General features: G+C 37.1%; 1 protein-coding gene across 4 annotated transcripts in view; it reads left to right on the forward strand.

Annotated features, from left to right (window-relative positions):
* LAMA2 (laminin subunit alpha 2) overlaps positions 1–13379 on the forward strand; it is a 383544-nt gene that overhangs the window by 91601 nt on the left and 278564 nt on the right. For all 4 annotated transcript variants that reach the window (XM_049800395.1, XM_049800397.1, XM_049800396.1 and 1 more), the window contains exons 2-3: positions 1173–1343; positions 5482–5594. In XM_049800395.1, the coding sequence (XP_049656352.1) occupies positions 1173–1343; positions 5482–5594 (284 nt within the window). The remainder of the gene's footprint in view (positions 1–1172; positions 1344–5481; positions 5595–13379) is intronic.

The raw sequence follows: 13379 nt of genomic DNA on the forward strand, positions 1-13379 counted from the left end.
TCATTATAAAGGCAGCTTTATAAGTCTACAATAATTGCAAATTCAGTTTTGATTAAAGCCTTATTTTAAGGCTATAATAGTACAATAGGGTTAGAAGCTGAATGAATTGCAGAAGAGTGGGTTTAGGCCCAGTGGAAATTGTCGTCAAATAAATCTGAAGATGATCCCAATGCATACTGCAGATTTTTTTGGTGTTGTTTTGTTTTAATCTGCAGCCATGGCAAATTATGCCTTTGAAGATGTAGAAGTGGTTGATTTAATGTGAGGGGCTAATGTATACATTCAACATGCCATATCAGTTTGTCTCCGTGGATCAATTTTATCACGGCTCAAAGGTTTTGATCGGTATTTAGTGGGAAGGAGCGTCACCCACCTTAATGATTGTTCTTCATATGGTTTATAATCTCTATAGTTTACTGCTACATAGAACTCAGTTCAGCAGAGCACTCAGACATGTGCTTAAGTGCTGTGCTGAATGAGAATTATAATACATCACTCAGCATGTGCACCTGAAAAAAACAACGATACTGCCATAAAAGATCTAATGTTGTATATATTATCCTCTTCTTGAGGAAAGGGAAACCACACCTGGCAGATGCTATTCATGTTGCTGCATGAATTACTCAGCTTCTCTGATGACAAGGGTGACTATGAGGTCCTAAGCAGAACAGTAATATAGTATAATACAAGTCATGCAGTCTTTGAAGGAAAAGTTTTCCCATGGAGATGTAAGCAGAAAAGAAGAATAAGAGAGTTTTCATAGGTAATTTGTGTACAGTGTTTTAATGTCCAATTGGGTACGAACACAAGGTTTGATGATGAAAAAAAAATATTTTATGGTGCTTTGTATGTTTCCATACTATACTTTCTCCTTTGGTGTCCTGCTGTTGTTCAAGATACAACCAGAAGGTACCAAATTGAGGTTTACAAGGGAATGAGGAGGAAACCATCAGTATAATGGCTTTATTCTGATGTCTAAATTCTGGATTCAAAACCAAAGCTGTTGGTGCTTTTCTGTGCTTCATTACTTCCATAGCTGTTGAAAACTAAGCCTTTTGCTTTAATGCTGTAGCAGGTGTTATGTTCATTTATGATTGTCCTGCTAAATTCTTTTGTCTCTGTCCTTGCTTTTGTCTCTGTTGCTTTTGTTTATGATTTGATTTGGTTTGCAGGGTTGTTTCCCGCAGTCCTGAACCTGGCTACTAATGCTCTCATCACAACCAATGCTACCTGTGGAGAAAAGGGTCGGGAAATGTACTGCAAACTTGTTGAACATGTACCTGGACAGCCTGCAAGGAACCCTCAGTGCCGTATTTGTGATCAAAGGAGCAGGGTTCCGCATCGTACGTATGCCATTTTCATTTTGCTCCTTTAAAAATATTTTTTTCCAAAGGTTGTAGACACTCAGCAAACAAAACTGTAGGTCACTGGCCTGATTACTGTGAAATGTCTGTCTCTTTCTTTTTAAATGAGGTTACCCATCTCTTGCATTGGTATTTCAAAATCTGTATCTGTTATGTATACTCCTCAGACTGAACTTTCTAATTCAGATACTTAAAAGCAGAACACCTAAATTCAGATTTAGGAAAATTAAGTATCTACAGCTGTTGTTGAATTCTCTTAATATATACTAAATGTGAATGAGAACCAGATGACTTTTACCTGCATGCTTACCTGTGGAATTTGAAAATTTTGGCCAATCTAAGCAACATCTGAAATTTCAGGTTAGGGCCAACTCTGGTTTTATTTTATTGTGTTCTGGGATATTTTTCTTCTTTGTTTGATGTTAATTCAGTTTCACTGAGCCAGCAAAAAGAAGATAAGATAATGGAGCATTGCTTAATTGCTTAGTTTTTCATATTAACATTGATCTTTGCTAACACCGCTTTCTTAAAGACTACCCGGAAGCAAAATCAGTTTTCCAGTATAAATTTGTTATTATCTGCTTCAGAGATGCATATTTCTAATAGTTGGGAGGATTAGAACTAAGAAAATTTCTTAAGTCATACAAGTTCAATTTCATGTGACCTTGCAGTGAAAGTTATAAATAGCTTTAATGTTATATTTTTGTGAGTATATTGGCACTGTAGATGGTAGAGGGTGTAAAGTGTAGAAACACTTAAGACAGCTTTTAATGGAATAGATAAAATGTTGAAAGAAGCACAGCCACAGAAGCATGGAGGCAATTTTTCTTTTTTTCCAGTTGTTTCCTTCTGAAACCTAGCTCTGATATATTTTCACCTCATGACAAAGCACATACTTAAAATCACAGGAAAAAAAAAAGATGACATTTAATCTGTCTGCTGGTTCTAGACAGGATGAGCTATCTATAGCTTGTTTAGCTTCTCCTTAGAAACTTCCTTCCAGGGCCACCCTTCCTAGAGTTATTTTACTCATTGCGAAGTCTTTTCCTAATAGCTAATCTGCATCTTCTTGCAGAAATTCGTGTTACCTTTTTGCTAACTTCAGTAAATACAAGGAATGGATTATTCCCTTTTACTTTACAGAAATATTTTAATTGAGGGTTGATGGTATTGCTCTATCTAGTTTCTACACTAAGCTATGTCTTTTCTTTCATTCTCCTCATAGGTTGTACTTTCTAGGACTCTAACTGTGCAAATTGCAGTTCTCTGAATTCTCTCTAGAGGTTTTCATCTTTATTAAAATTCACCTGAGCTCTTACCAGCACTGCATAGAGATGCAGGTTTGCTTCAGAATGAACAGAATGTTTACACGTTGTACTTAGATATTTCCCCATTTTAATGGTGTGACACCACTGACAGATATATAGCTAGTTGTCCATTGTAATCCTCAGATGCTTTACTGCTAAATAGCTGCCTATCCATTTGCTCCCCATCTTGCATTTGCGAAGCTAATTATAATTGCCCCAGTATAGACTACTTCATTTGTCTGAACACAGTTGCAACCTTTTATTTTCCCCATGGTAGTTTTCCAAGTTTCGACATCTTTAATTGTAGTAAATGCTGCCTTTTGAGGAAAGATCATATGATTTTGTAGCAATATAGCATTCAAATATGTTATACTATAGTAGTAGTGTGTCTCACAGAAGATTTCAGGGGGTTTTGGAACCATTCCAACAGGCAGAAACACTGTGCAATAGATTCTTTCCCTTCTTTATAGATGGATATTTAGAGATGCATGCACATCATAAGTTTTCTTCCTATATCATGTTTGTTTAATTAAAAAAACAAACCTAAAACAAAGCTGGATTGCTTTGTTCCCATGTCCCGCCTATGATATCAGATAGTGTACACTAATATACATATATATACACAGACATACATATGTGTGTATATACATATAAACCCCATCTGAATGATTTATATCAGTGTTTCCCCTCACTCCTACCCTCTTAAAAACTTGAATCTGCCCAGCCTCATAATGTCTGGTCTTTTGTTGCCAACCACGACTCATTTTAAGGTTTTTAAATGTTTATTTGGCAAAAGGAAGTGCCTTATTTAAACAGAGATGGCTCATTAATAGGAGAACCATGTAATGTAACCAGACTTTAAATGATCCCCCTGGAATGTGCGAGTCTGGATTGCCTCCCCTTAATTACTGTAGTAGGAAATGAACACAAATTCCCTGGTTAATCACATGTGAGCCCAAATTAAAGAGCACAGTTTGATGGGCTCACTCTGTAAGTTGTCCCCCTTGACATCCATCAGGGAGCTTGGTCCTTGAACTACATTTGCAATCCAGTCCTTTTTACAAATATTATATTATTGTCCCTTACCTTTTAAATAGGCAACACATGCCAGCAATTAATCAGTGTTTTCAAATTAATTGTGATTAAACTTTAATAATGGTGATTACAGTTAATTGTTGATTCATCTCCCAACCCTCCTTCTCATGATTTACCTTTATATCAATTTCATCTGAAGAGACTTACATCAAAATTTCCAATTAGACAGCTTCTGTCACAATCACTGAGGAGCTCTGAGTTTGATTTACAGGTGATTTTTGCTAGCACTCATTTAAAGCCAAAGTTTGTGCAAATGATCAGAGCTGTGGGAACTGACAACATGTAAATATAGGTGTGTTTTGCTTTTCTCTTTAATATAAAGCTACTAATAACATCACTTGTAGCACTGCTATTCTAACTTGCAAATGTTGGTGCCCATTAATGCCACTGAATAATCTGATATTTAAATAAAATTCTTGGCATTTTCAATTTTGCGGGCTTATGCCTTCCTTCACTCCCACAAAGCACTTTAATTGTATCTTTAAATATGTTCAGACATTCTGGCTTTCCTTAATGAGCTAGGACTCCTGTCCTCCACAGGTGGTTGATGTAGCAAAAAACCAGAGACACAAAGACAATCAATCTGGCTGCTTGATTTAAGTAATAATTAAAATAACGATAAATTAATCAGTTCCTGAATTAATTATTTGCAATTCTAGGACTAGCTAGTAATGAAGCATATTCCAGTTTTATATCAAGAAAACCTGTCAGTTTAGAAAGCCATCCTTAATCAGTGGGGTAGGATTTCTCCTGTCTTGTTATGTTCTTGCAGACAGAACTTGCATAGAGGAAAACCACTGTATTTGAATTTCCTTTGGGCTATTTTCCCCATAATGTACAGACTTGCTTCTAGGCAACCAGGGACTTCAAAATAGAGATCTTTGTACCTTTTTAAAATTGAGTTTTTGTTATTCTCCATTTTGCACAGGAGAGAAACACAAATTGACTGCAAAAAGTAACCTGGAAATGTTGAGTGCAATTTTTCTCAGTCTAAATAACATTAAAATACTGTGTAAGCAAATTTCAATAACTTAGAATATCTTGAACTCTAGGAAGAATGCAATTCTGTAAATAAATTCTTATCCCTATTATTTGGAATTCATTTGGGAGACTGCAGCAGAGTAAATGTAGACATGGAAAGTAATGCATCCTGGACTTTGATATGTATTATAACCAAGCAAACCTTCTTTATATGCATGTATGTGAGTCAGACAATTTTCCAGTTGAGAAATAAATTCTGTAATGATTTCTGAATTATTTCCATGTGTGCTTAGAAATGTCTTAGAAATGCAGATACCAGTATTACTTTAATTCTGCTTTCCTTGCACAGCATATCTCAGGTTCCTGATTTGTTGTTTCTGTTGCAACATTTAGTGATTTTATAGTACTTGAAACTTTGGAAGACCGCAGGAAGTGTTCACTTAATTTAGATGTCTACATTTTCTGTAGAATCAGGAGAGCCTCTAAGTGCATTTAAGTGTTCTGAATCATCTTCTTGTGATCCTAACCAAAATTAAACAACTAATATTAGATGAGCATTCCAGTAATAATAAGCATGACTGTGCCCCAAGAGTAAAAGAAAAATTAATTTCCTGTTTTTTAAGTGCTGCCTCATTAGTTCTGTAATTGTATTAAAATCTAAATTTTACATCTAAAAACCATTTAAATCTCTAATAATTTTGATATATATTTATGTATTTGTGCTGTTCGAACAGAACGACATCCGATAACAAACGCAATTGATGGCAAGAACACTTGGTGGCAAAGCCCTAGTATCCAGAATGGAATTGAATATCATTATGTGACCATTACATTGGACCTTCAGCAGGTAGACTTCTGTTTGTTTGTTTCTGCAAAGGCTTTCTTTCTTGCACAATAGATTACCTGGATTATTTTCCTCTTTGTTCTGTATTGCTTTTATATTATGAAGACACATTCAGCTTCTCCTATAGCTTTGTTATTTATACGGATAATTCTGACTGACCATTCATTGTAACATAATGTACCAAATTAAAAATAATTATTTCATATATATTTTTATGAAGTCATGTTTAAAATTATTTTAGATATAACATTTTCAGTATTTTTTTCATAATAACTTCTGGTTTGGCTCTTTAAAGACAATTAAAAGATAGCTTCAGGGAAAATTAATATGAATAAAAGTTTATGTTCAGAATACTGTTCTTTCTTGTTTCAGTAACATAGTACTATACACTTAAATACACAAAAATACTAAAAATACTTAAATGCGCTAAAAATAGTTCAGCTGTGCTAGGCATACACATGCATTTGGGTTATTTTGAGGGACAGCCTGCGTAAAGGGAGGAGTTTGGCTAACAACGTCCTTAAATAAATTGCCTCTTGTTAGTGGAATCTTGCTTGACAGATGTAGCTATACAGAATGCAGTTATTTGATGCTTACGAAAATGCTACATAAATTCCAGGTAAGTAAGCAAGAGGATTTGAGGGTAGATGGAAAATAATTTTATTTTTATTATGCCAAGATAAATACAGAACAATTATCTGCTACCAAATTTATTTATCATTTTATTAAACTTGACCATTTTGGTATTCAATTATGTAGGTAACAAATTATTCCTCTTCCCCCACGTCCCTCCCCTTAAAATTTTCTCTGGTCTGTGGCTGGCCTGTATTTGTCTGCAACTTGAATCAGACCAGAAATCATAGAATCAGAATCATTTAGGTTGGAAAAGACCTTTAAGATCATCAAGTCCAACCGTAAACCTGACACTGCCAAGTCCATTGCTAAACCGTGTCCCTATGATGTGCCACATCTACACGTATTTTAAATACCTCTAGGGATGGTGACTCAGCCACTTCCCTAAGCAGCCTGTTCCAATGCCTGACAACCTTTTTGGTGAAGAAATTTTTCCCAGTATCCAATCTAAACCTTCCTTGGTGTAGCTTGAGGCCATTTCCTCTTGTCCTATCATTTGTTGCTTGGGAGAAGTGACCGACCCCCACCTCACTACAACCTCCTTCAGGTAGTTGTAGAGAGCGATAAGGTCTCCCCTCAGCCTCCTTTTCTCCAGAATAAACAGCCCCAGTTCTCTCAGCCGCTCCTCATAAGACTTGTGCTCCAGGCCGCTCACCAACTTGGTTGCCCTTCTCTGGACACGCTCCAGCACCTCCATGTCTTTCCTGTAGCGAGGGGCCCGAAACTGAACCCAGGACTCAAGGTGCGGCCTCACCAGTGCCTAGTACAGGGGAACAATCACCTCCCTGCTCCTGCTGGCCACACTATTTCTGATACAGGCCACGATGCTGTTGGCCGCCTTGGCCACCTGGACACACTGCCGGCTTATATCCAGCCGGCTGTCAACCAGCACCCCCAGGTCCTTTTCCAACAGGGAGCTTTCCAGCCACTCTTCCCCAAGCCTGTAGCGTTGCTTGGGGCTGTTGTGACCGAAGTGCGGAACCCGGCACTTGGCCTTGTTGAACCCCATACAATTGGCCTCGGCCCATCGATCCAGCCTGTCCAGATACCACTGTAGAGCCTTCTTCCTACCCTCGAACAGATCAACCCTGCCACCCAACTTGGTGTTGTCTGCAAACTTGCTGAGGGTGCACTCGATCCCCTCGTCCAGATCCTTGATAAAAATATTAAACAGAACTGGCCCCAATACTGAGCCCTGGGGAACACCACTTGTGACTGGCCACCAGCTGGATTTAACTCCATTCACCACAACTCTTTGGGCCCAGTCATCCAGCCAGGTTTTTTTACCCAGTGAAGAATATACCTGTCCAAGCCATGAGCAGCAAGTTTCTCTAGGAGAATGCTGTGGGAAATGGTGTCATAATGTGTTTTCCAAGTGTTAAGAAAAAAGAGAAGGCCCTTTCTCTGGCTCACTGGAGACATATTCCCCTTCCCAGCTCCCCCTTCCTCTGTGATCTCTTCACTGAGATCAGTTTTCTATTTCAGTTTATTATTATTGGTTTATCAGTTTCACTTGGAACCCGCCTGTCCTTATCTCCCTTCTTTCTCATTTAGCTGTACTTGAAGAGGACAATAGCTAATTATCAACTAAAGAGGCTTCAATAAAGCATAGTTTGTCAGAAAATAAAATTAAATGAAAGGCAGGGCATTGACACATCTGTGTGCATTCATACATACAATTTTGTTTTAAGAGCTCAAACTTAGTCTTAACTTAGTCTAGAACTCAGAACTTCAGTAATGTTTCATGAAGAGTAATACTTGGATTTCTAGGCTTTTGTCCTTTATTTCTTGTAAAAAACCTGTCATCCAAATGATCTGATGGTAAAAATTCTTGTAAGTACCTTGTATCTGTGACACTGAAGTACTTGGAGGGCAGTAGTCTTTATACCTGGAAGAGCCCTTGAATCCTGGAAGAATTATTAGCATTCTGGCTTTAGAGCCCTCAATGTTGCTGGCAGAAACAATCCTACATCTGTGTCTTTCACCTTACATATGCAAAAGTATTCAATGCGCATTTGTCTTTCAATTGGCAGAGCTAAACCTTGTTACTGAAGTTTGAGTTTAAGCTCCTGTGCGTTAAAAAGTTTTGGTTTTTTTTAAATGTCTTCTAAACTTTCAGAGTTATTAACTGGTTTGCCTTTACAGCAAGGAATTGTGCCTCTTGTTGGCTATGATCTGTTAATATGTGAGTAGCTCTCAGGCATTAGAACTAAATTACCATCCTTGTTTTCATCACCCAAGTGATTTTACTTGTGTAACTGTTTAGGTCAGTTCTGCTAAACTATGAGTTTACAACTTCTGGTTTTTTTCTGCTATGTCAGTATCTAGATTGTCATAAGAAATAAGCAAATTTGTGCACTTCTGAAAGTTTTTGGTTTTCTAATGTACTAAAAGCTAGCAACTACGGGGTCAGTGATTATATTGAAGAAAAAGTATGGGTTATTCTAATGTATATAAAAGGCTTCTTTGTGTGCCAGTTGACAGCGGTCTGAGAATACTGCACTGTGTGTTGTGTGGGTTTGTTGGTTGGTTTTTTTTGTCATTTTCTAAAAATGAGACAAAATGAGCCTGTTTCTTTCCCATGTTCTCTGGCTTATTGTTCAAAGAAAGCTTGGCAGTCCTTTTGCAGTACTAAAGCTGATACCTTCTTTTAAGCCTATTCAGTTGTATTGGCTGGAATAGGAGCAGTGTTGAGGTTTCTGTGGATGTCAGAGAGGTGGGATAAGACCCTGTGTCACTAATGCTGTCTGGCACACTCTTTATGATTTGAGTAACCCATGTAGTTAGGAATGCATGCTGTTTACTCACCACCTTACATGAAGAGAACAACAGTTTTGTTCCTCAAAATGCAGTAAAAAGTCTGTTACCATTTGCACAGCTTTTAGACTGCTCAGTAAGAAATACAAGTTGTTTGGATTTTGAGGAGTATTAGGAGTTTGTGTTTGCTTATTCAGTAGACACAGCATTGTAAGCTTTATTATTAAAGCAGCTGGTAAAACATGAAATTTCTCTTCCAGATAGTGTCATGTGTAGTAGTCACTATGAATGATGAAGGTCACCAGATAATCTTTGAGAGGTCACTTAAAAGAAATACCATTCTTTAACTTTGGCTTATAGGAGATTCAGTAATTGCTATATTTGCATTGATAAATTCTTGCTTTAAGTGTAAAAATGCTCAGCTTCTTTTTGTGAGATAGAAATAACAAGTGACAAATCTACAAGTAATGGACTGAAAATTGCAGGAATGCATTAGTTTGTATGTTATTACTGGCAATTATGATAGTACATGGAAAGCTTTTAGCAATCCTAATTTCATGAAAAAATCAGGAAAATAATTACATTTTCTTCATTTATATAATGCTTGGCCTTTTTGGGCAGCTACATTTTTTATTTTACTTTGTAGTTCAGTGTAGCCATATAAAAATGGGGTGCACTAGTTAGCAATAACTAATAAACTGAAGAAGTAAAATTTATTTAACTTTAGAAGGAGCCAAAATATTATGAGTCAGGTTGGGAAAAAACCAGTATTTTTTTTCTTTTCTCCCAACAGTTGAGGTTTACCATAATACTTATAAAGAGCTTTTATCCATAATGCAGGCTAGGTTTCTAATTCATTAAAGTATGTTTGAAATTTGTACCCCACCTATTATAAAAATATGAGTTGAAAACAGGAATTATTTGGTTCTGAGCATCTTTGCTAATTTGCTCTTAACTCGTTACTTCTCTAGACTTTTTAGCCATTTTGACAATCACCATCTTTTCTAATTCATAAGAATATTATGGAACACCATTTGTAGCTGTACATGTGAAATTATTTTTTATAGTGCTTTTCATCCAATAAGTGCATAGAAAGTCAAAATATGAATGTAGATTTATTTAGGAGTTGCTCACATGAATTTAAATGGAGGTTGAAATGAGAGGTTGAGCTACCCTGCCTGGTTACTGAAAGTAAAACTGCAGATCCCGAGTTTGGCAGGGTAGGTTCATTGGTGTGCTAGGTTGTTGCATCTTTGAAGCACTCGCAAATTACTAAGAGAAGCTGTCTGCAGTTCCGCATCTCTTACTCCTGCTGGTTGTGTAGGGTCTGTGGGTTTTGCCTTAAGAGTGATGGGCAGTTCAAGTGCAACAAAAGTAATTCAAGTCCAGTGAGTGCAATGTTTAGCAGGACAGAAAGTAAGCCTTCTCTTCAAGAAGTACAGAGAAGGGAGTTGGCAAAACAGAAATGCTTAGAAATGTTCCAGGCAGAACATATTCCCTGTACTCATGCTATCCCACATCCTCAACTGGTTTAATTTCACAGTGATGTGGAAGACTAGTAGGGTATCTTTAAAGAAAATTGGCAAATACACATGAAAACCAGTTGGCAGGTTGAGGTGAGGTGGTCAGCCCATCTGTTTCCTATTTCTGCACACATCAGGACACTTTTATTAACAAATTCCCTGCTGTTGTGAGGAACAAGGACATACCCTTGATATTGCTAAGATACTTGTGCCAGGAGCATATTTATGTAGGTTTGGATTTTTTTACTATACACTTCATATTTTTGTTTAAATGGTGCTGGAATATTTTACATGACTTGTAGATGTGTGGAACTCGCATGGACCCAGAGTTAATGTTCTGGAAGAAAATTCTGGACTTAATAAGTATATTTTAATTGACTGACACTGTGGAGGATCAGTTCAGTGTCCAGGTAATCCTTTCCAGGCGTATATTTCTGAAGAAAAAGAGAGTAGTTGACACTCCTCAGGGCCTTGTAAGATCTCATAAGGTGCACAAGCAAGAATAACTGATAAAGCTATGTAGCTGATTTCTCTATAAAGCAATTGCAGTTCATCAGTTTTAAGTTTCTTAAGCTCTGATGGTGTCCAACTCTTTCACATTGTCTTTTCATCCTCTCCTCTGCCCTCCTTCTGTAGGAAGGGAGGAAGGAGTCTAAAAAATCGTGTTCTGACTCCATGTAGGAATCACTGCAGTCCCACTTCTCCTGAAGTGTATTTCAGTACTTTTTAGAAGGTAAGTTTTTGGACTCATGGACTTTACTATTTGAGTGGCACATATGCTACTTTAGGAAGTGGCATTTCTGAAACTATATAGAGAACTGAATAACTGGAAGTAGGAGAAGAATGCTTGACTTGCTCAGAAACATTTTGAAAAGCATTTACGAAAAACAGACAGCAATATTCTGCTAATGGTAAATTCATTATTTTGTAATTTTGTGTTGTCCAAATGTAATTTTAGTGGAGGATTTTGATCTGGTTTTGAATGATTCCTTTGTTATTCGATTCACTTTAATACCCATGAGCAGAAATACACACAAGTGCGCGTGTTCACAGTCACAAACATGTATCACATATCCTCAGTAAGGATAGTGCTAGGAAGAGGAAGAGAATTGCAAAACTGAGTGATTGCTTTTGCTTTCTCTACACATGACTGTACAACTAAGTGGCTCTGTGGCAAAAGACAGACATGAGAGAACTAAGAAACTGTGACAAGATGAATGGGAGAGATTCAAGCTGGGACAGGAAAATAGCAGGACAGGACTCAGACTCATCTTATAAAAGCTCAGTGTGGTAGTCTGTGAGAAGAGCTTAAAAGGGAGGGGAAAAAACCCTCGTATCAATGAAGGAAAACAAAATCTGTGCACAGTTGCCACCAAATTGAAAAAAAAAATCATTAGGAAGGAAGAGTCCCATGGAAAGTACATCTTCACTCTTTGCTATTATAGGTAAGATAGTTACAACCATCAGAAATAGCATATAATAAATTTTCTGTGTAATATTTCACAGCTGAGTCATGGATACCACATGCACAATATGGACTGTGATTGATTATTTCATTACTGTGCTTTATAATTCATGATCTTTTTTAATTATTATTTTTAAAGCTTGAATTTTGGGTTGCACAATGTGTTTATATATCTGCTGCTGTACTGAGGACTACTATACATAATGTGAAATGTAACCTATAATTTGAAGATTTGGGTAAAATTTGAAAACAACTGAGTAAAAAATCTGGATATTGATACTTCAATTTTGCCTGCATTAGCAAAGAGCGTGTCACAGTGTCACAGAGAGAGAGGGGGGACAGACTTGCGAGAGGACTTCTGTTTATTTAGTGCTGAGGACCCAGTTCACTTGTCAGGAAATTTACTTCAGACTAGCTCTATTCTGGACCATGGGCTGAATGTCCATTAACAGCTAAAATGAATCACATATGTCTAAACATGTTCTCCTGGCTTAGTTCTTATCTGAAGGGAATCCAGTTTGTGAGCTCCATGATCTATTTGTGATGTGAACCAAAGCAAGCTAAATTGGGACATTTTGGAGATTTATGTCAAAAGCATGGTCCTTAGCTGAGCTAAAACGCTGATGTGGATGTCAGGCAAAAACACCAGGAGGCCTGTGTGGATGAACAAGAGGCTTCTGGACAAACTCAAACACAAAAAGGAAGCCTACAGATGGTGGAAGCAAGGACAGGTAGGCTGGGAGGAGTACAGAGAAATTGTCCGAGCAGCCAGGGATCAGGCTAGGAGAGCTAAAGTTAAATTTGGTTTTCATGTTATATTTTCTCTGCTCTGGAATATCAAATACATTTTCCAGTGGAAAAAAAAAAAATACAACTAGCTTTCTATGGAATAACTTCTGATATCAAATTATCAGAATAGCTAAATGAATAAAGAGAAGGTTAATGACACTGTTTAGTCTTGGGATACAAGAACTAGATTAGTAAATTTAAGTGCCAGTTGGTCTTCATATGTTAAATTTGTGTATATGTGAAAACATTTAGCTTAGGTTTTCAGTTAATATTTTCTTTTTCTCCTTTACTAACAATTATGTGCTTCAAATGTCTAAAACACTTTCAAAACAGTTTCTGTAAAGCTAAAGCTTAAAGATTCTCTTCATCCCCAAACCAAAAAGTAATTTAACAGAAATGAAAATTAATCCAAACTGAGACTTTTCACCAACAAATTCCAGTCTGTTTTGTCCATCTTCAAAAATGTTTGTCTAAAGAGAGAAATGTGAACAGAAGCAAAGTCTGTTTAGACTGAAATGCTGCAGTTCCATGATTGTTGTTCCCCCCGTCACATGCCCTCCCCAGACTGGCTGAAGGGAGGCATTCCTGTCTCCCTTGTTCTGGCACTAGCACTTGTGCTGC

The sequence above is a fragment of the Accipiter gentilis genome, chromosome 5 (assembly GCF_929443795.1).
Source record: "Accipiter gentilis chromosome 5, bAccGen1.1, whole genome shotgun sequence".
Taxonomy (NCBI): Eukaryota; Metazoa; Chordata; class Aves; order Accipitriformes; family Accipitridae; genus Astur; species Astur gentilis.